The following is a 23029-nucleotide window of genomic DNA, read 5'->3' on the forward strand; positions in this document are numbered from 1 at the left end:
TATTCCGATTTGTCCTCTGCGTTTCTGACCCGTAGCAGACCCGTATCATCAGAGAACCGGCATTACCTCCCGACGATTCCAGCTGACTGGCCTCCATTTGTCGAAGCTCATGAAGAAGCCTGTATGGAACAATCAAATCCAGCCAAGATAAAAGACGGAGCTTACTAATTTTGCTGTCTAATATATACATAATGCCGCAAGCCGGTCCCCACCGTCCAGAGCAACATCTGCATGTGTTCCTCCCCCGTTCCGGATGGATGACTTTCATGTTGGCGTCCAGGGACTCAGGCGTTTTCTAAATGGGCCAATCATGTCTTCTTTTCTTTGATGTCAAAATTGACACTTTTCTCTATAATTACGGTTTGTTCAAGTTGTAATTTTCTATACTGTACTTTATAATCTACTGGTTGTATTTTGCACAGCTAAAATGCACCATGGGAAGTGGAATTACATCAATTTCCATGTCCCCACAAGGAAAGCCTTTATGACTAAAAAAAAATAACTATATATATATCAATTTCCCTCTGCTGAAACATACTGTCATATTGTAATAAACTTTGATAGAAAGCAAAACAGAAAATCAAAAAACCTTACTCTGAAGCATTTATTTAGAGAATAAAGCAAAAGGAAACTCCGAGCGGCCGTGGAAATAAACATAAGATGCAATTTGGCTTCCAGACATTTCTAAGTGGAGGCCATATGGGATAATTCATTTCTGTATTCCACCGTGAAAATAGAAAGTGTGAGTAATCCTCGGGGAGATTTAAACCAAGTGCAATGGGAGGGCAGTAATCTTCTAATCCTCTGTAATGTTGTAATGGTCTCTCCAAGCTTATCTACCCTAAACTAACTTTCCCCGAGGAATACTTCCACAGATACAAATGGACCGGAAAGAGCGATGAGACCATTGCTTCCCTGTGTAATTCACTCATCATCTGCAGCAGCTTCTTAGGAAAAAAAAAAAAGAAGAAGCATCTAAAATCTCAGTAAAGTAAAACGTGATTTCACTCGAAATAATAATAACATATAAAAAAAAACTTGAAAAAATAAAAACATCCATTTTTAAAATGTACAAAATGCTTTAAAATAAATAAATATTTGTGGTTTTGTGTCTGAAATTGCAGATTCAATCCAACACGAACACGTAACGCGGTACGGTGCAGTTTTTAAGGAAACCGGAGCAGACACAGCACTGGGGACTCCCTACTGGTTTCTCCCGGCTACAGCCGGAGCTGACGCAGGAACTGAGTGGACGGGCCGCAGGAACTCGGAGGTAAACACGGCCTCGGCGTACTCCTCCACCACGTCCTGGAACTCCTTCGCCACGTCCGCCAGCGCCTCCGACAGCAGCTCCGCCGCCACGCTGCAGCAACGGAAACAAGCACCAACGTCAGACCAAGCAGTCGAATACATGCCGATAACGGTATTAGCAATAATAATTGTTTATTGCAGAAGTGATGAATGACGTCTATTCCTTCTGGAATTGTTAGCAACCCTTTGAATATCTCGGAGTTAAAGTAAATATCTACAGCTTAAAGAGAATGCACACAGAGAGTGCTAAGTAATGCTAACTCTGCTAACTGCTAATAGAACATACGGGAGAGAGTTTTAATGTCATAGGACTGCACCTGTCAGTCAGACCTCTCTAACAGGAGAGCAGAAGAAGACAATGGTTGATTTTTAGACCTTTGTTGAATTAGATAAGATAGGTGGATAAGATTAAACTCATATTAAGTATCGGCCAATCACCAATCTCCCAAAATTAAGGAACTTTGGCGACAATAAATCGGTCCAGCCCTAATTTTATCGTCTAAAATGTTATAAAACTCTATTTTCTCCTCCATTCATTCAAATATAAACAAAGATGGATTGGCATCAGATTTTAGCAGATGTAGGATTTCTCTTTTGTCTTTGGTAATAGACCATGAGCAATTTTTCCCCACTAGAGCTAAACTCCTGCATTTGTTTTGGTTTACCCAGAAAGCCCTGCACTAGCTTGCATTGGAAGCACGCCAGATTTTACTTCAACAAAACTGAGACCTAAGATTTTAGGTGAACCAGAGTTTGCTCTTTTTGTACGCATCGGAATTCGACTGGACATTCATTCTTCCCCACACAAACTGGACTTAGACGAACGAACTAGATTCAATTAAAGTGGACCAAACAGAGCTGGTGTGAAAGCATCCATGATCCAGTCACAGTTGGGTTCAACAAGCTCAACCTTATGCTGAGAATGCACACAGCTTTTGCTCTGGTTACTGCTGACAACATGTTTTTTTTTTTTTTTTGTTGCTCACGTCAAGAACAAAGTACACCAACTGGGCTAAATATATGACGCAACACAGCATCTATTGGGGTAATCCCCTGCAGATTTTACCCTTAGAAAATGCGCTTTCAGTGGGTCTAGAAGACGACTCCCGCAGGCCAAAGTTTGAAGATTATCTGGGTCAACACACATATAAACATCACAGCAGGGATGGGTGAGGCTGCACTCGAAAAGTCCAAAACACCCCCACCAAATCTTTCAGATGTCAGGGAATCCAAAACGTAGAGTCAGGGTAATAGTGTGTTGGTGAAGATTTAAAGGCTTAAGACAAGAACTAATGATTCTGCGCCGCAGATGCAGAAGAAGAGAAAAGACTGAACAGTTATGGATCGGACTCGCCATGATGAGGCATCACAGTTAATACGCTTTGCGCCGTGCTGAACAACACCCTCCGCTTTTACATATTTACCGCACCACTAATCGAGTTGGCCGATACTAATGTAATTTGGGCCTCAACATGAGGAAGTTCGTCTAAACACTGAGTTATTATCCGCCTCGGGTTTAGCCAAGTGTTGGACGCGGGGCTTAAAATAGCTCAGAGGATGTATGTTTTCTCTGTTCTGGCAGTGCTTGAGATTCTATGTAGCAATCAGTCTGTCAGCAGACAGATTAAATGAGATCCTCCAGGTGGTGTGGCTGCACACCAGCACACGGCTGCTCATTACCATCTCGTCACTCAGGAAGGATGCTGCTGCTGCTGCTGCACTGTGTCAGGGTTGAGGGAGGGGGTGTAAAACAAACGTGTGCCTGGTATCGCTCTTCAAAAAAAAAAAAGAAAAAATTGGAGATCCTAACAAAATATTCTTTTTCTAGTTCACTGATGATTGTGCCTCTGCTGTTTTCATCTTGATTGTGTGGTTTCTCGAATTGAACCACTTTTTACTGTTTTGTATTTTTGGATACTGGAGTTGTACTATTCTTTTTTTTTCCTCATCATTTGGGCTTGTAAAAGAAAACCTTGCATGGCCTGTAAACCAGAAGACCTGGGAGTGCGTCTCGTGAATAGCGGACTAAACAGATTTATTTTTGTTGTTGTCTTTGTCTTTTATTGGACACTTCCTCCCTGCAACAGACTGGCCACCTGTCCAGGGTGAACCCCGCCTCTTGCCTGGAACGTAGCTGGAGATAGACACCAGCAACCCTCCTGACCCCATTAGGGACAAAGGGTGAACAGAAAATGGATGGATGGATGGACACTTCCTTATATCACACCAGATTATTTACAGATTATTTGGGAACATGAAGTGTGCCGTGTTACCTGAAGTGTGTTTGCATGTTAAAACTTTACTGTTTTTATTGGATTGCTGTTGTTGTCCACTCATTTATCTCACCGTCTCCCTTGACTTACAAGTTTAGATGAGTATGGGCGTAGTGCTGGCTACTCACAATTAATCATTAATATGTTTTCTATGAATGGAGTGACATGATTTTTGTCAAACTTGCTGGCAACAACAGAATGGGACATGAGCTTCAAACTAGAGGCTGAAGCATGCCCCAATATATCCTATAATAGCACATAAATACGTGGTAAAGTATTGCAGAAATGGCATCGAACTTGTGGATTTAGACGGTTTACAAAGATGAGAGGGTCTCTGCCAACCTGTCAGAAAAAAGGCAGCACTTCTGTTTACCTGTCCGCAGTGGCCCAGAGGTTGAAGCTGTCGATGGGCCCTTGAGACACAGCACCGAGGTAGGCGTTGTAGTCTTCCTTATACTGGCGGATGTTCTTCAGCGTGCTGCCTGGCACGGAGAGAACAGTCCTGCTTCTCTCTGCCCTGTCATTGGGTAAAATTTTGTTTGTGGGTAGGTGTTGGTCCTGGGTTTGGACCTCCGTTGGGCTGCTCTCAAACAGGAAACTGTGACAGGGGGAGCAGAAGAAGAGGCCCATGAAGTTAGTTGTACCATAACTTATACTAGTGTATAAATGTTGTTTTTGTAATATAAACAAACACCCATTTACAGACTAAGGATGCTTTCACACAAGCCCTGTTTGGTCTGCTTCAATCGAACTCTAGTTTGTTTGCCCAGAAAGTGGTTTGCTTAGGAGGGTGTGCAAGCGCAATTGAACTCTGGTGGAGCGCCACCACAGGCGAGGAGAAAAACAGGTTTTTCAAAGGATTTAGGTAGTTTATTTGACACATTGCAATGTGAAAGCCAACAGCAAAAGCTGGAAATGTAACAAATGTTGCAACTTTGGTTCCCAATCGAACACCTCTTAGTCTACCGGACTAAGAGGTGTGGAAACACATTTCCTCGTGGAAAGTTGAGGATGATTCTGATTATTTTTAGAAAAGGTACTGCGTGCAGGCCAGCTCTCTCGTCTGAGCCTCGTTATGGACGAGGATGGCCTCAGCTGGGCATCTCTGAGTCCTGGCCTTATAATCCTCTCAGTTCAGACGAATCAGCCTGCCTCTCGTAACATCCCTCGCTGAGCTATATTTAGTGTTGCAGCAGCTCTCAAGCAAACGACTTCTTTCTATTGTGCTCCCCGGACCTCGGCTGAACTTGTTTCAGTATTGACTGGAAGGGCCACAAGAAACACAACAGCCATAAATATGAAAGCGGTGGCACAGTCAACTTTGTTTCCTCTCTCAAGCTGGTTGATCTGCAGTCTGACAGGCATCAGAGGACCGACTGTACAACCCACCGCCGGCTCGCATATTGTTCATAAGAGTCAAGGAGGCACCCGAGCTTTTTCTGACACGGTGGCAAATAAACAAGACCAACCAGCGTTTTTACATTTTAGTCTGACTGCAAAAGCAAATAGGACATTATGAGCTGAAGGTGAAAGTAAAGAGAGGAATGACGACAGAAAGTTACAGGAACATCATAAACTTCGCCTGGACATTTCGTTCAGTTTTCATCTCCTTTCGGTGCTCTGTCAGTGCTTTCCACCATTGAGCTTGACGTTTCTGGTAGAATTTCAACAGGGCCAATCAGCACACAGGAAAAGAAGTTGGGAACAACGAGATTGATTTTCTGTGCTGTTTTGTTTGTAGTTCAGCCTGTAGTTTAGCAATGGAAGTGAACGAAGCCTTTCAGTCCGCTTTGGCCATGCTTCCAAATATTGAATTAACATTAACAGTTCCGTTCACATGGCTGAAAAATCTATCATGATATAAGCATCTCCAGCCATCCATCCATTCATTTTCTGGTCACTCCTGTCCCTAATGGGGTCAGGAGGGTTGCTGGTTCATCTCCAGCTACGTTCTGGGCGAGAGGCAGGGTCACCCTGGACAGGTCGCCAGTCTGTCGCAGGGCAACACAGAAAACATACAGGACACACAACCATTCACACACACACTCATACCTAGGGAGAATTTTAGAGAGACCAATTAACCTGACAGTCATGTTTTTGGACTGTGGGAGGAAGCCGGAGAACCCGGAGAGAACCCACCATGCACAGGGAGAACATGAAAACTCCGTGCAGAAAGACCCCGGGCCGGGAATCGAACCCAGGACCATTTTGCTGCAAGGCAACAGATATAAGCATCTCATATCACAATATAATAAACAATTAATGATTAGTTTTTTGTTTTAAATATCTGAAATGCTAAAACTGGTGGTGTGGCTTTTTCTGTTTCACGCACTATTTCCTCTTGACCAGTTGTTCTCATTTTCTTCCTTCACTCTGTGTTGAAATCTTAAAGCTGCTGCTGCGCCAGTTACTCAACAGGTTGTTGCTAGGTAACCAATGATTGAGTTGATTTGTTGATGCCCCAAACCTTGCATAGCTGGCCATGAGAAGTTGAGTGACAGAAGATTTTCCTCTGCCTACACCCCCCAGAATGCCTTGTGGTTCTGGACCAGCGTTTAGTGAAATTACTGATCATTCTGACACATTTTCTATCAAAATTGTTATTTTTTTTACTCTAACTCCTTGGCATATTTTATTATTAAGAAACAAAATACTATATTTTATATTTAAAAAAGTAATACAAGGGGAAAAGCAGATCACACAACTGGGCAAGAATCAAGTGAGATTGGCAGGAAGGGGAAACTGATTTCACAGAGCCAGAATAATAAACTGTAAATCTGCAATGAAATACATCTTCTATACAGGGAAACATATGAAAGCATTCCAGTATTGCTGAGTGGGGCTTTCATCTCTCTTATTGATTTGTTTGACCTGCTGACGGAGCAGCGGCGGGTCGGTCCGTTTTATCCAGGTTCTGGATCTGGGCCGCTCACCCTGGATACGTACAGTAAATCTTATCTTCCTTTTTGCTCATGGGCGAAAAGATGAAATCGCATGCTGCACTGTCTCAGTGGTCGCTCAGAAGCATTCACATACAAGCGACAAGAAAGGCAGCCAGAGCGGGAATAAATGTTGGTTGAAAAACAGAAAGACAGAGGCGTAACGTAAACAACTGCTGGGTCTCTGTTGTTGTTTCACATCAAAATCTAGAAGCGACAGCACTTCTAGATTTTAGAAGTGTCGCTATACCTGTAAAAAAATAAAAATAAAAAAATAAATTTTTATTTTTCAACTCCAATTTATTTTTTAAAACACGTTCAGCATTCATATTTCTCGACTGCGCCGCTGTAGCAGCAGCAGCCATAAAGCATCAAATCGGGAAAAAACTAATTCAGAATAGCAGCCTGAGAGCGTCTGTTATCAGACAATGAAATCGCAAACGCCTCTAGTGAAAGGCAAAGTGACCAAAATCTGCGGCTTCATCTCTCTGTCACATGAACGTCGTCTCCGAATGAGCACGTGTTTCACAAAGCCCGAGGAAGGAGCTGAGTGCTTCTTCTCTCTGGGCTGAAGAATGTGAGCTATAAAACAACAAACACGACCATCTCTTCACACATTGTTCTGCTCCAAATCCCAAAAATTAAACTTCCTGCAACATAGAGTCAACAATGGGAGAGGATTAATTTTCGCAACAAAATTGATGCAAAAATAAACAACTTTTTTGTTGTTGCTGCTGTTCGTTTTACCCCAGGAAGTGGGGGAGAGAGGACAGAGCTCCTCCGATCAGCTGCTCTATATAAAACAGGAAGTGAGACTTTTTATCCACGCTGTCTCTCCATCCTGTCTTAAATGGGTTTTCTCTCTTGAAACTGTGTTCAGACTCAAACGTTGTAATTAAATGGGATTTTTTTTTTTCTTTTTGAAGATGTCTGGAAAATCAGCGGCATAAAACCTGAGAAAATGTTCGAGTACAGTCAAACCTTTCAAAACCTAAAAAGAAAAATGTTGCATAAAAGGATTAAGGAGACTAACTGTTCTGTGAACGTAAAACATTATGCACTAATCAGAATTTTCTCGACAGTTTCAATTCAACGGACTTGCAAAGCCGACAGCAAATTTAGCCCAATCGGATTTTCCTTAAGAAAATATTGAAAGTAGCAATAGGAGTAGCATTCAAAATGCATTCCTTTAGCCTTTCTGCCATGGGAAGTTATTAATTATTCATTTTGAGAGCAGAGGTGCAGCTTGACTGCGTGTCTGAGAGTCAGCGGGGTTTTATTCTTTAACAATTTATAGGAGCGATTTACACACTTCACACAGCAGCAACGAATCACTAAAACAGACGGCTCTGTGTGTATTCCCAAAAACATGGAATTCATGACTTTAACTCAGAATTTTAAAAGGAAGAAACAGCCATTTGACTATACTCTGTTCAGCTATTATCTTATCTTCCTCACTCTCTCTTTCTCTCTTTTGTGGCACCTGGAATAAGTTTCTCCATTCAGCTCATAATAGATTACACACTATTTAGATAAATTGTGGGAAAAGAGTTTCTGTTCCTACACGAGAGAAAAAGAAACACTGACCAGTCAAACTGCAGTTTACATCGTCTATCCAGGCTCATCATATTTAAACACGTTCAATAAAAGTTTAGCCCATAAAGTTAGATTCTTCAGAGCAGTATCTGACAAAGACAGCTTATTATGGTCATAATTTCTCTCTACTTGACTCACGCCATTAAACTCAAGCAAATGGATTTTTTGGTTTTCTTATGCAGACGTTTCTGTGCAACGTCAAGCTGACCTCTGAGAAATAAGTTGTCAACATTGCATCATTTCATATTTTTTGACATTATTTTGAACAATGACACGTTTAACGATGTGTCAACTGATCTTGACATTTTGACAGTGAAATTAAACAAAACTAATTAGTAGTAACTTGAGTTAGTCTTCAAATGATTTTCTCCACAAGTGACAGCCCACCTCCAGCTAGTGAATAATAAACACAGCCTGATAAGAGCTCTTATTTCAGTTGGCATTTTACTGTTTGAATGGGGTGGCTATTCACTGTGAGCAATCCATTTAAAGACTTCTTGTTCGAGTTAATGTGAACCATCACTGCACTGCAATCGGGCTTAAAGATGTAAAATATCAGGCTGTCAAGCTTACAAGCTGTGGGTTTGCTATTCTGCAAAAGGGAACATTTGGAGAAAGCAAATGAATGAAAAATGTTTTCCATGATGGGACGTGTGAGACTGCAGAGATAAAACCAATTATTCACTTGTAAGTAAGAGATTTTGTTTTTTACTACTCCAAAAAATATCTGACATTTAGTCAAATGTTTCTAGACTCCAAAGTGTTCTGGAGCTCCTGGTGACTGATGAAACAGACCAGCATAATGGACATAATGCGACCTCAATGGAGTGGATGACCAGGCCCAAAATCTGGGCGCACTGATGGACTCAAACCCGAACTTTTGCAGACACATAAAGACGATTACAAAGTCAGTCTTCTATCGCCTGAAGAAAATTTCTGCTCGCGTTCTGACTAAAACCATAAAGAAAGAGCACATCGCCCCCGTACTAAAGTCTTAAGGAAACCTGAATGATGCTATAAACATCAAAGTGGGAAATAGGAATTGGGTGATAATCTGTTAATTAAAAAACAACAAAAATCATACACACAAAACCACAATCATAGTTTGTGACTAAAACAAGCACCACCCAATACTCATATTAAGTTAATGATGTTTTAAAAGTACAGCTGACAAGCTACGAGCCTTTAAAGCAGCCGACTCCAGGCTAACTACCACAGCAGATAGCCTGACTAATTGCCAAGTTAACATTAGTTTATCTACAAGGCACGAGATTACAAAAACACTTTTCACACTGTGACTTCTTTGCATAGACTTTTTACCAACTTGCATAAGAGGCCAAATTCGAGTGACTTGCCTTTCATTGTTTAGCATTTTACATGTAAGATCATATTGGATTGTGAGTCCTTAAATATGATCTGACTATATGATTGTAAGTTTTGTATGAATTTGGTTGATTGTCCAGTTCTCCACTGAGTTGGACTTATCTGTCCTGTACAGAACCTCACCATGGCATTTGATGTAAATTGTCAATATATACATAAACACATTGCACAACAATATGTTAAACAACCAAAAAAAATAATGTCACTGGAGTTATCAATGTCGCAATATTTTTCTAGGAATATGTGAAACTGTTGTACTTATCTTTAAATAAAAGCTGATGGTACACATATAATAAAAAGGATTACATTTTCTTGTTAACAACATGCATCTGTTGTATTTTTTACTGAAGGTTATCATAGCAGGATAGTCTCATACCAACTCACATCCTAGTTGGTTTACAAATGTTTTCAAAAATTGCAATTATTTTAGATTTCCATGCTACCTTTTGGTAATTCATTAGTTCAGAAAATATCTTGCAGACCAAACATTTCAGTTGGTGGTGGAAACATCTCTACTGTAATAACTTAAACACCAAACAGCTTTGTGAAGATTATTATCAGACATAAGTTTCACTGTTGGTCCAATATTTCTATTGCACCAAGATCAAAGAAAACTGTTGATTCTGACAGTAACTTCTGCACAAAGTCTCATTAAAAAGCAAAACTTATCCTTTTGCAACCAGTCAAAAGAGACAAATTTGTTTGCCGTCCAGTGTCTGGACATTGTGCATGTTCAAAGAGGAGCTGGTTCTTTAAAATGCTGCCTTAATTTGAACAGAGGAAGCAGGAGATGAGTATCTTTAATGTCACAGGGATTCCAAGGGGTTACAGAAGAAATTAGCAAAATCACAGTGTCTTTGTGAAGAGGCTGCAAAGCCTGATACCGCTGAAAACAAATTATACACATCAAGTACTTGACTTTTTCAAGCAGCTGTGGCATGTTTGGCAAAAATAAATAAATAAATAAATGAAACCCGGCAGAGCTATTACTTTATGACTCCTAGAAGAGTAATAGATGAGTCACTGCCTCGGCGGACGTAAGAGCAAAGTCTCCGTAGAGAAAACTGAACCTGAGGCAAGGTATAATTTGCAAACGCTCACTGCTCAAATTTGTCGAAATTAGCCGATTCATGGGGCCTGTCTTTGTCGACGGTTTTCATCTCATCCTTTCTCTTTTCCCCATTCCTCCGAGCTTTTTATTAATTAAAGCAGCTGAGCAGCCGGAGCTCTGGGCAGTGCCAGAGACAGGAATAGACTCTGCACTGGGTACGGCACCCACCAAGTGAGCTTCGTGGGATGAGCGAGGCCTCCCAGTGGAAATGCGATTGAAAGACACTGGCACACGATGTGGAAAACAACCCCACACACCGACTGTGCATTGAGAAAAACATTAACCGATTCCCGTCCAATCAGAAGTGAATGAGTTCCTGTAAGAGAGATTGCTGCTGCGTCCTAAAGTCATTTATGACCAGAACAATTTTACTACAGATGAGAAAACACTTTCCAAGTAGCCAGATCCTTTATGTAATTAGATTACTTAGAATCTATGTTCTGTCTCTTTTTCTTTTTCACATTTTTTATGTTATTTTTTATTATTATTATTTGTTTTTGTGCCATTATATCAAAGTTTACTGGCAATGGCAATAAAGTGATTCTGATGTCCTTTTAATGCAAACAGCTGAACTGCATTGAGTTAGGACTGAAACAATTAATCATGATTGATCGGACCAATTGCAATTAATCTAGATCACTCAACTACTGAAATAATTGTTAATTAATTTGTTAATCAATTTATTAATCGGTTAATCCAAAGAATTATCTTCAGTTTTTCTTGCATTTTATGCAAGAATTTATTTCTCATTTAAAAATAAAAGAGTTAAATTACTTGTTAATTAGCATTTTCTTCATGTATTTCCAATATTGCATAAAAACACTTAATTGAAAAATCTGCAGAATGTGTCGATTTCTTTTTCATCTGATTAATGGCTGAATTGTCAGAATAATTTAGCTATTAATCGACAGCTAAAATAGTAGTTAGTTGCAGCCCTATTACTGAATCCAAGAGAAAATATAACGAAAGCTGAGAAGCACAACCCCAGCTGAAAACATGCAGCAAAGTTAAATGGGTCAACCCTTCATACAGGCCTCCAGGTGATACACTTAGAAAAAGACGAGAGATGAATAAAGTTATGGACGAAGAAAGAAAGCACAACCCACCCTGCCTCTATGGGTTTCTCCAGAATAATATCGGCTGTGGAAGTCTGTTTCAGCGCCGGCCTGGTGAGCCTAATGGGTTGAGGAGAGGCCGGCCTGGAGCCTGGAGCGTGAGGCTGGGGTCCTGGGAGGAGCAGAGAGACGGGAAGCGGAAAGTGGTAGAGTGTGACAGAGGGACAGACGGATGGAGAGGAATGTCAAGCACACAGTCTGAGTGACAAATATTCCCGTTTCCATGTCAGCACCAGCTCTGTCTCCATCTACAGGAAGAACCTGGGTCGTGACTCTCCCAGCAACAAGGCCACAGTGCTTTGGAAGAAAACAGTTCAGCTTGTTTTTTTTACCTTTAGCGAGTTACAACCACAAACTTTAACCTGCTTCACTGGGATTTTATGAGTGTGGAATGCATGTCACTCTAAAGATTCTGTTTTTTTTTGTAACAACATTTTTGATACCATCTAACCTTCTCCTTCAATTTCAAAAATATTCACTTTGTTTTGTTGGTCTGTCTAATGAAATTCTGCTAAACTAAACAGAAGATTGTGTTCTTAATTTTTTCCCGTACGAATACTTTTGTTGGGTCTCTTTTGTTCTTATTACCTGTTGTTCTTGAGCGCTCCCAGTAAAGAGGGTCTGAATAGGCGATGGACGCGAACCGCCTCCTCACTACTTCTTCTTCTCTCTGACCAAACACATAAAGAAAGAAGCTTTAAACGCAAAACTTTTATTTTAACACGTAATTTCATTTGTTTAAATGAAATATGAAGCATTTTCCGCTTCAAATTTCACTTGAAGCGTTTTAAAAATAACAGCCGAATCCTGGATCCGTTTTTTTGGGTTTTTTTTTTTTCTTTTTTTTGCCACACTACCCAGAAAATCAAAGTCTAATATGCTGATAGCCGGCCTCTAGATGGCAAATCAGAAAGCAGCAACTGTCCCCAACTGTCACAACAGCTCACTGTAAATGACAAGCCGATTACAGGTAACCTTTGAGGTTGCACCGTGACCTTTAAATGGTTCCCTCAACCCCATGCAGGGCAACTCTCACCTGTATTTCCTCCATCCGCAGCAGCATGCTCTCCAGGGTAGAGGCCTGCAGCCCACGCCAGGTCATGTCCCCCATACCCGTGTTTACGGCCCACGCATTGGGAGCGGTGCCCTTTAACAGATCCTCTTCCTGATGCTCAACGAGTCGCACGTGATCGCCTGCTGCCTATAAACCACGATTTACGGCAAGGTGACAAAAAGCTGGCAAAATGTTATCGTGGGTTCCTGTTGTTTTTGATGCGATACTGACTGGTAACTAGAAAAGAATATTCAGAAGGCCTGTCACGATAACAAATTTTGCTGTTATCGCGATAAACAATAATACTGCTGTTCTGAGACCATTTTCATGGCAGAGTAACGCAAGAACACATTCTCAAAGATCAATAAACTTTACATTCAAGTGAACATTTAACACTGGAACTGGGAAACATTTTAAATACTCAAATTAAATAAAAAGTACAACAGAGATAGCAAATAAAATGAATTATTAAGTCTCTGTAAACAAAATTGTTCTTAAAAGAAAAAGGAGGCTAGTTGAGACGAAAGCAGCAGACTCAAGATTTCTGTCAACAAGTTTTTTTGTAGAAAGAGAGAAAAACGATAAATCAAGCAAATAGGAATTGAGCTCGTTTTAATTTATCATGTGATTGATTTATTGAGACAGACCTAATATTCAGCTCTGAATAACATACCCTCTCATCAGCTTGATCAGGGAGCCGTATCCCCCTAGATCTGTCAGGCTTGTTCTTGGCCAGACTTTCCTGCCAAAACACCCGAAACAAACAGGATCACTATACACTCTGGAGGATAGGAAGGTAAATGTCTTTAAAGAAATGTACATGCAACAGAATGACTGGAAATGTTTGACACCACAGAGGTAACAGATAACTTCCTCCCCACCTGTGTTTCACCAGAGAGTCGATGACGGCTGCCCTCTCTGGCGCCTTGCTCCGCTTCCTCAGCCCACCGATCCTGGAAAACGACTTCAGACCTGTCAACCAAAACATGCCCACGTCACAAGCTGCTCCGCAGTGGATGAATTACATTCCCTTTAACCAATAAGACGAGGCGTGTTCTCCAGAAAACGACAATAAAAATGGCATCAAGAAACCAGGTGGACCTTGGATTCTAAGTAGGAAATTTGTTAGCAGTTTCTTTTCAGAAATACTTGTTTTACTGTGAAAGTTTTTGTTGATCATTTTCCACAATGGCCTTGTTGTAGGTAGCATGACTACCGATGTATATATGAAGACAGGGAATAACGGTCAACTGTAACTCAGATGATGAAGGAACTGAAAATGGATCTGGGAGCTCAAGTTCGAATTTTAGATTCGTATCTTTGTGTGCAAAGATACATATTTTGCTCCAAGGGGTTAGCACTATTTGTTAAAGTGCTAACCCCTTTGTTGTCTCTTATTTGTTAAATGCTGATATAAGTTGCTGAAAACAGCTTTGAGGTTTCACCAACTCAAATTTGAGACTTTTTAAGAGCATTGCGAAAAGAATTTAAGACTTGTATTTCCACAGAAACGTCTTCCAGCCAACTGGTGACAAAGACCGTGATAGACTCAAAAAAAGCTAGCAAGGTAGCTAGCCATCAGTAACCTCAAATGTCTCGAGTTGCTGAACGCAATGAATATGTTTGAGTGTGACACAAACTTTTGCCTAACAGAAAAGTCACAAAAGAAAAAAAATGGAATAAGATGAAATAGTTCTGTTCTAAGATTAAATATTTCTGTCAATACAAAATTTAAGATCCCAGAATAACATACTGACGGCCAACCTACTTTTTAAACTGAATTTAAGATATTTTAAATATGCATGGGCTTAAATTGTCAGTTGAACTGCAGATCTGTGTAACAACAACTGCTCTCTCTCTCTCTCTCAGGCAGCTTTTGCGACAATGCCTCCAGTCCTAATATAAACATTTAGCCTTTGTTCACTACAGAAAGGCTGCTTATCACCAATTTAATTAGCCACCACAGAGCAGTAACCAAGAGCTTGTAGAACAAAAATGAATAATTTACTATGTGAAGCACATATCATGTTTAGGAGTAAATAAACAACAAAAAAAGAGCTTTTAAAGAGAAACTGTATTTGACTAAAAAATGGTGATCGGACATTGGCGGCAAAATGAAACATTTGCATGCAGCAGCTTTTTAAAGCACAAACCCAGCAGCTTTACCTGTTGAGTTGAGTTTAAGTGATATCAACGCTTTCTTCTATGAAATCACAAATTTAGCAGTGAAGAAAAAGAAAATTCACTGCGATGACAATTAATGTGGTTTGGACAAAGCGCCGACTGCACTTTTGTCGAACTTCCAAGTGACTAATTAGGAAATCTTTATTGGTCAACGAGGCTAAAAACTCTGCTTGTTTCCCTTGTACTTACCACATCGACAGCTTTCTTTCATTTCTAATCTTTTGTCTGGAGGATAGTTTCGTCGACGGCATAACTCCCGTTGTAGCCGCACATATGATTGCGATGATTAGTTGTTTGAGTTGCTCTGGCTGATTGCTGTGTGGATTCCTGCCACCGACTGGCACCGGCGCAGAGATTTAGCAGCAGGATTGTTCCCGAGTGACGTGAGATAATTATTTTTTCTTAATTAATACAATGGTGAATGCTTACAAGAGATTAAAAAAATAATTTAGAAAATCATCATATTGTATTACTTTAATTATTGCTTTTACATATTATATTTATAATTAGCGTCAAGTGATTATCCTCTCCGACCTTCACCTGTTTTGTTATGCGTGTTGAATTTGAACGTTCTCACGTTGGTTTGAAACGCTGCAGATGATTACAGCTGTATAATTCACACAGAGATACAACAGTATTCATCCTGCATTAACTTTCTCATATTTCAGTCAAATCTATCTATCTATCTATCTATATATAGATAGATTCTCATATATATATTGTCATATATATATGAGAATATATATATATATTCTCATATGAGAATATGAGCTCATATGAGCATATGAGAATATATATATATATTCTCATATGCTGAACATAATTAACATTACAGCCACATAATGTGAAATATGTTGAGTTTAATCTGGATTTTATGCCATACAACACAAAGGAGTGTGTAATTGTAAAAATTACACAACTTGTTTTTATTTTACAAATAAAATTCTACACAGTGTGTAAATTCCAAAGCAAAATATCTTCCAAAGTCATATTTTAATATACGCAGCATTTTTACGACGACTGAAGGTAGCATACTGTTACTTGCTACATGCACTCTATGTCTGGGAAACACACAACACCGCCCCTTTAAAACTGTGACTCACATTTTTCATCCACTCTGACTGAATTTGAACTTCACTGCCGAATCGTAGGGACAGAGGTTTCGGTCTGGATGCCCAGAGACGGTCCAGACACACCCAAAAATATTTTGATGCAACTGCAACAACAGGTGATTCTACAAAGTATTAATGATGAATTTTATCTGTGAAACTTTTCTTCACAATTATGATGCCCTTTGTGTTCGTCTGTTAAATGAAATCCCAATAAAATTCGCCACGGTGGCTGTAACACAACGTCATGAATGTTCTGCGCGTATCAGTGACATACCTTAATCTGTGAATGAGTGGCGCCTCTTCCTCACTGAGCTGCGTAGTCATCTTCTCTTGATCAGACGTCCTGTAAAAAAGTAACCGGCAATTTTTACATGATGCCAAACAGAAGTTTGATTGAGCCTTTCACATGAATAACTTAGAATCCCCATCCTTGAGACCAGGCTGCTAGCTACTGATTAATAGGAATCCACAACTGTAGTAATTAACAGTTGATTAAAAGAGCGCATATGTGCAATACTCAATCAATGCGACGCTTACAAGCACCAGAAACGCACCAATCACTAATCACTCAAAAAGAGGAATGGCCTCAGTTGGATCTAGATTAATTTATAGGCAAAAAATATAATAACTTTGAATCCCAATCAAAGTTTTGCCCGTGGCTTTGCAGCAAGTGAGGTCTGGCATGACAGTTAGAAATGACTCAGTAAGGGGCTCTTTAAAATTCATTTCCACTCCATTTCATCCACTTGGCATTTTTCTCTTCTTGCAGAGTCAGATCTGATGTTGAATGAAGCTGAGATGAGCAGAAATCTATTTTTTTTTTTTTAAATCACAAAACAACTAATCTGGGAAATGACACTGATTCACTCACAAGCAAACTGCAAAGTGGAAGATGTAAAAAAAAAAAAAAAAAAAAAAGAAATAAAAAAAATTTGGTGATTCTCGCCTCGTTGCTTCTTTCGGAGCCGCTCGCTGCGTGGCGGCACTCACTCTTCGCTCGGCTTCTGACTGACGTCCCGCCTGCTGCTCACCTGGAGGGCTCGGCGGAGGCTTCACCGGGGAGAAGAGGCAGCGGGGCTCAGGCCTCCACCTCTGAGGGTCTCTGTTGAGACGTCAGCACGGGATTAAAAGGCACAGGTACGAGCAAAGACGGACGTAAATAAGAGCAATAATCCAGCCAGACAATCAGATGAAGCAATCCTGGAAAGGTTTTGATTTATTTTCACTTGATTTCATAGTGTGATGTTGGGCTGAAACCATTAATGGAGTTAATCGTGATTAATCGTGATTAATCATGATTAATCGATCACTGAAATAATCGTGTAATGTAGTAACCGATTAATTGTTAATTTCAGCATATAGACTCAAAAAAAGAAAAACAAACTCCAAACAGTGATTAAACCACAACTATACAAAAAATCTACACTTAAAATAAACACTTATTTGTCTGTTTCTACTAGTCTTAGTTTTACCTTGTTCAAATTCTCGGGGGAAAAAAAATCCTATTAAGAATCTTTTGCTATCCAATTATTAGTAAACAGTTAGTCCAAAAATATTATCATCAAATTTTCTTGCAATTTAGCCAAGAATGTTTTTTTTTTATTATTATTTAAAAAAGCGCAAATTGTTTGTTTTTGTCATCTTTTATTTATGCATTTTAAATTTTGCTTTTTAAAAATAAAAAGTCTTTCCTACTTATGGAGAGTTAAAAAAGTATTCTATAGGAAAATAGGCCTTTTGTCATTTTTACAACTACAAATTCTTACCTTTTTTTGTTATTTTTTACCTTAAAATCAAACATGTTATCGATTTACCAGAGTTACAGTTGTTTTTGGGGTTTTTTAAATCGTTTTCATAAAGATTTACTGCTGTTGAGGAGGAGAGTGGGGCGACGCTGGCATCCAGGGAACAGACTTTTCCCGCTGAGGAAGCTGACTGACTCGGAGCTGCGAGGAAACTGTCGGCTGCCGGAAACCTGCGTCTCTAATCTGGTCGGGATGAGACACATTTTCAATAAATCAATAAATATTGACCGTGACATATTTACAAATACAGATCGTTAAAACGTAAATAACTGGCCCAATAAATACTTCAAGCACCTTCATTACGTCAGCTTTTCTCCCTGGGTGCCGCCTGCTCTGGTGGTTCGCGTTTGGCTGAGGAAGTCTCTGCAGCTCCCTCTGCTGGCCGACGTTGTGCACACCAGCCGGTTTCAGCTTTTGTAACACAACTTGTCGCCCTGCAGGCACAAACGGAAGCCAGAAACTTCGATTTGTTCACGTCTGAACGGACACAACAGAAGCAAAAAGCAGCCGAGTTTGTATATTTTCCCCTCCACATTAAAATTCAAGAACTGTTCAAGCATTTTCAAGGTAGGTTTTCAAACTTTTCCAGCGTCACACTTTGGAGATAAAAACAATTCAGTTCACTATTAAATGATGTACAGTCATTAAAAAAGTCATTTTCTTTTTTTTATTGGATACATGAAAATATGTGGATTCAATGGTAATTAACGCTCTCCAAATAAAGTTTTTTAATCAAACATTAGACTACCCTTTGTTGCACATCTGTGCAGTTTGAATATCAAGCACTTTCCAAACATTGAAAACACCCAAATGGAACTAAAGGATTTCAAGCACCTGTATAAACTCTGAATTAGAGCACGGGCTAAGATTTAAACGTCAAATTGTTTGAAACCGTAACAAACAAGAGTTTACTCTCAACATTTCAGCGACTGCATTATGGCAAAATGTATTAATAGATTCAACACAATCCTCCCTGACTGCAGGAGTTAAGAGATAAAGCTCATTGGGGGCGTTTATGTCATCTCTTGCAGAGGATAGTTTTCAGTTCAATAAAAGCCAGCGGGAGTTAACTGCCCATAAAGCTGAGCAGCAGGGGGGGGAAAAGGCCACCGCTTTGCACTTCAGTTGCTGTTTTCTATCTCTAAATTGAGGCTCCACGTCAATTTTCAACCTGGGTGCAGCCACTTAACCGCAGAGGGAGGCCAAACACTATCACACACCAAAACAAAAAAAGAGAAGCTTCGAAACGAAGATAAGAAACCTAAAATACGTGTAGGAGATGTAGAAAATAACACAGTTTGATTTGAATCTGTGATGACTCGCTGAGCATAAATATAAATCCTGAAATGCACTGAGGTGAGAGAAAAAGAACAACAAAAAAAAAACATGTTTACCACCACGAACAAATCCTCTCGGATTTGCAGGTCTGTGAGGGCCCGGAGCAGCTAGCATGCTGAGACTGTGGGGCCCGGTGGGGGGGGACGCGCTGCGATGAGGAGACCTCCTGCGAGGAGGACGGGTCTGGGCCTGCAGCTTCTGCAGCGTCTCATGTTTGCTGAGGGCTGAGTCTAAAATCTGTAGGGAGTCAGGCAGAGAGGCTTAGGAGGAGGTTTAAGCACGATAATAAAGAACAGAAAAACACAATAAACCAACCCTCGTACTATATCATCACCTTCCTAAAAAAGAGCTTATCTCATTTTTTTTTTGCCAGTGTTGTTTTTTTTGGGGTTTTTTTGCCTAAATCTTTTTTTTTTGCCAAGACAGAGGTTGGTTTTAATTTTTCTGGCCAAAATTACTTTTGGCAAAAAACAAACAAACAAACAAAAAGACTTAAGTCATTGTTTTAGGAGGATGAGGATATTCAAACAACTCTCAACTTGTATATATTTTGGCAATAAACCTCTATATGTAATCTCAACTTCTAAAACTAATTATTATAAAATTAATATTTAAATTAAACTGATACTGTATAAAGTTGGGATCCATTTTTGCGACTAGATAAAAAAAAATTTCCTCTAATTAATTGCAGTTAATTAATTGTAATTAATTGCAATTAATCGTATTTCATTTTAATTGTTGAGTAAACAGACATGTGAGCTCAACAACAGAGATATTTGTTGCTCTTGATAATGTTATTTACGCGATTCAGTTAATTTAATTATCTGTTCTTCATGAATCTACAATTATTATCTCTCCTTCCTTCCCCGTCATTTTCAAAGTAACTTCAACAATAATTGAGATTATGGAGTCCATAATGAGCTGCTGTAACATAAAACAACATTCACTCCTCACCTCCAGTTTCTGCAGAATATCCAGGGCCGTCTCAGGTACAGCCGACCCCGGGTCCACTTCCAGCTTAGCCGAGCACAGAGACAGCTGCCGGATCAGCTGGCCCAGCTCTTTGTAATGAGGCGGCAAATTGCTGTGAGGCTGATCTGAGAGCTGGTGGATGGTGACCTGCAGGGCCCTGAGCGCGCCCCGGTGGGCGGCCGCCAGCCTGCCGACCGCCACCGACTGAAACGGGAAGAGGAAAGTTCGCTGAGTTTATCGCTGAGACCAGCTGAAGCAGCAGAGTGTAGTCTGCTGCTCTAGCAGACTGAAACTTGGGAGTGTGCTTTCAGAATTGTGGGTTGTGCACTTTAGTTTGTGAGGGACAAACGAGTAAAAACAAAAGCACAAATTCCTCCAAGTTTTACCGCTTTTAGTTATTTAAAATGATGTAGTTCTAAACCACATGCAGATAACTACAAAGTGAATATTGTTTTTGTAATCTTGTTGTGACTCTTGTTGCTCATTATGGACTTGTCAGGGAAAAAACAAATCTCAGTTAGTGCTGAAATTTCTTTCAAAATATTATAATTGCAGGTTCATGAGTATTAGGGCCAGGCTGAGACGTTTTTCTTTTATTATGAGAATAAAATGATAATATTATGACAACAAAAGTCCTGAATTAGAAATAAAAACACCAGATGAAAGTCAGAAAATTACAGGAAAAATGTAAGTTTCCTTTATTGTGATGTGACGTTTTTCTTGTAATATGACTTTATTCTCACACTATTTCAAATTTATTGTCTTGCAACTTTTGTCTGATTTTGCTACGACTTTATTCCTGTATTATTTTGACTTGCAGTCCTACGACTTTTTTTCCTAATGATTCAATTATTTTTATTCCAAGCACTGTCATAAAAAACCCACCTACCTTTTTTGTCTCCCACATTTTCTCTCTTTTGAGTTTTTCAATATCATCTTGTATGTCTTTAACCTGAAAGAACAGTGTTTACAGCTGAAGGCACATGAAACATACTTTATCACATTACCTGTTATCTAAAACATAAATACCTGTCGCTGCAGAACATAAATGATGCGTGCTGAGCGCGCGGCCTGTTTCTGTCTGCGTATCTCCAGTTTGATTTGCTCCTCCGGATCCAAAGACTCTTCCAATATTTCACCTGCAGAAAGGCCTGATCATGATCACCATACAGTAAAAAAAAATATCACTGAATGTGGAGGTGACTTTGCTAACCGGGTCTATTTTTAAAATGGACTGATCTGGTTTTTCTTTGATGGAGGTAGTCAGTATGAATTAATCGTCTGAAAAAATCAACAGGTTAATCCTAACTGTAGTTAGTTCAAAATCAGCTTAACGACAGCCCTCGCCGTCTGCAAAAATTACCTCGATTAGCTAGCTCCTCCACTTTCCTAATGTACGTTTCCAGCTCATTCTGCAGTTTGCGGATCTCGCTGCTTAAATGTCCCGGTTTGCCTCCTCCCATCTGCCTTAAACCGGGGTCTCTTGTTGGAGGAGACTGGCCAACACTGGGCATTAAAGAAGGTTTTTTTTGGGATACTCGCTCTTTAGCACCGATCGGAGCCTTCTTTTCCTTTGACGTGGCCATGTTAAATTCCTGCTTGCCTGGAGCCGCGACTAGTTCCTACAGAGACGAGAAAATTGTTATTTCAGTCTTTGTTTGAATAACTATTCGGAAACTTCTTCTTTTTTTTTTCTTTTTTTTTTTTTGTTAAGACTAGTTTACCTGAAGCAGCTCCGCATCACTTGTTTCAAAGACAGAGGCCTCCTGCAAATGTTTCGGTGAGGTCTTTGCAAGTGACCCGAGGTGCCTTCGCCTTAGGTCTCGCTTGGCCAGATTGACAGCAGCCTGCAGCCTCTCCTCGGAGAGCACCGTGAAGCTGCGGGAGCTGCGGAGGCTGTCCGGATTCTCGCGCATCTCCGGACGTGGAAGCAGTCTCTCTATCACAATGGGAGCTGGAGGGCCTACACGAGTGGCACGGTTCACCGCACTCACGGGAACGGCTTCATTAAACAACAACTGTCAAAGAAATGAAAATCCCAGAAATACATTTTATATCAGACTAGCTTCTGACAAATGTTTTCGGCGTCTGTAAAACAAGTGAAATTGCTTTGTCATTTCACAAGAGACCGAATGAAGGTAAGCTATAAGAAAACTTAAACTTCTTTTCTGTTAACTTAGCTGTTTGACATGCTTCCTGGATATAATTCCTTGAATAGAACTATATGCAATTCTACAGTATTAAGCATCTCTAAAAGGTATTGGTGGCATAATTAATTTCTTAGCTTTAGTGGAATACGAAAGCTGAGCTAAATAACTTGAAAACTTAAACATTTGTTTACCTTTGTTTGGGAAGTCCTAGTTGTTGAATTGTTTCGGGCTGAGCCTACATAAACCCAGTTTCTTTCCTGGTTTTGAAGTCCTGGTAACAGTGCTGGCATTGCAGCGACAGACGTCATAAAAACAATGGTAACAAATGTAAATAATAATTTAAACCTAATGCTAATACCTATTAGCACGAGCAAGCTAACGCAACCGTTCAATGCACCTCGTTTACTTCAGGTTAACCCCAAAACTGACGATCCCACCATTTTGTCGTCGTTTATAGCCAACTGTTTAAGTCTGGAATTAAAGAATATACCGACGGGTAGAATACCAAACTAAAACATACACCGTGAGTAAGGTTTTAAAATCCCGTGAAGTCTGGACAACAGTTTGAATCGGCGCCATGACAACAGCAAACGGAAGTAGCTCTTTTTTTCTCTCCTTTTTTTAATAACGGTATAGTAAGCAAAAAATAAAATAAAATTGTATTTTTGTTACTTAAGCATTTGTAA

General features: G+C 39.9%; 1 protein-coding gene across 2 annotated transcripts; it reads right to left on the reverse strand.

Moving 5' to 3' along the window:
• Positions 1 to 580: 580 nt before the first annotated feature.
• kiaa0753 (KIAA0753 ortholog) lies at positions 581 to 22941 on the reverse strand. Of its 2 annotated transcripts, XM_044118549.1 has the most exons (18): positions 22535 to 22941; positions 21918 to 22211; positions 21557 to 21815; positions 21223 to 21332; positions 21083 to 21145; positions 20176 to 20397; positions 19278 to 19458; positions 18178 to 18317; positions 17945 to 18066; positions 17025 to 17180; positions 16353 to 16421; positions 13664 to 13754; positions 13456 to 13524; positions 12765 to 12929; positions 12317 to 12398; positions 11720 to 11840; positions 3958 to 4182; positions 581 to 1363 (listed from the first exon to the last, which is right to left on the reverse strand). In XM_044118549.1, the coding sequence occupies exons 1-18, from the start codon at positions 22649 to 22651 to the stop codon at positions 1204 to 1206; spliced, it is 2646 nt and encodes an 881-aa protein (XP_043974484.1). In that variant the 5' UTR covers positions 22652 to 22941; the 3' UTR covers positions 581 to 1203. The 2 variants fall into 2 exon arrangements, with proteins under 2 accessions (XP_043974484.1, XP_043974485.1); XM_044118550.1 differs by lacking the exon at positions 20176 to 20397 and having other exon boundaries at positions 22535 to 22935.
• Between the last annotated feature and the right edge of the window lie 88 nt (positions 22942 to 23029).

This window comes from Gambusia affinis, linkage group LG06 (assembly GCF_019740435.1).
Source record: "Gambusia affinis linkage group LG06, SWU_Gaff_1.0, whole genome shotgun sequence".
In the NCBI taxonomy this organism is placed as follows: Eukaryota; Metazoa; Chordata; class Actinopteri; order Cyprinodontiformes; family Poeciliidae; genus Gambusia; species Gambusia affinis.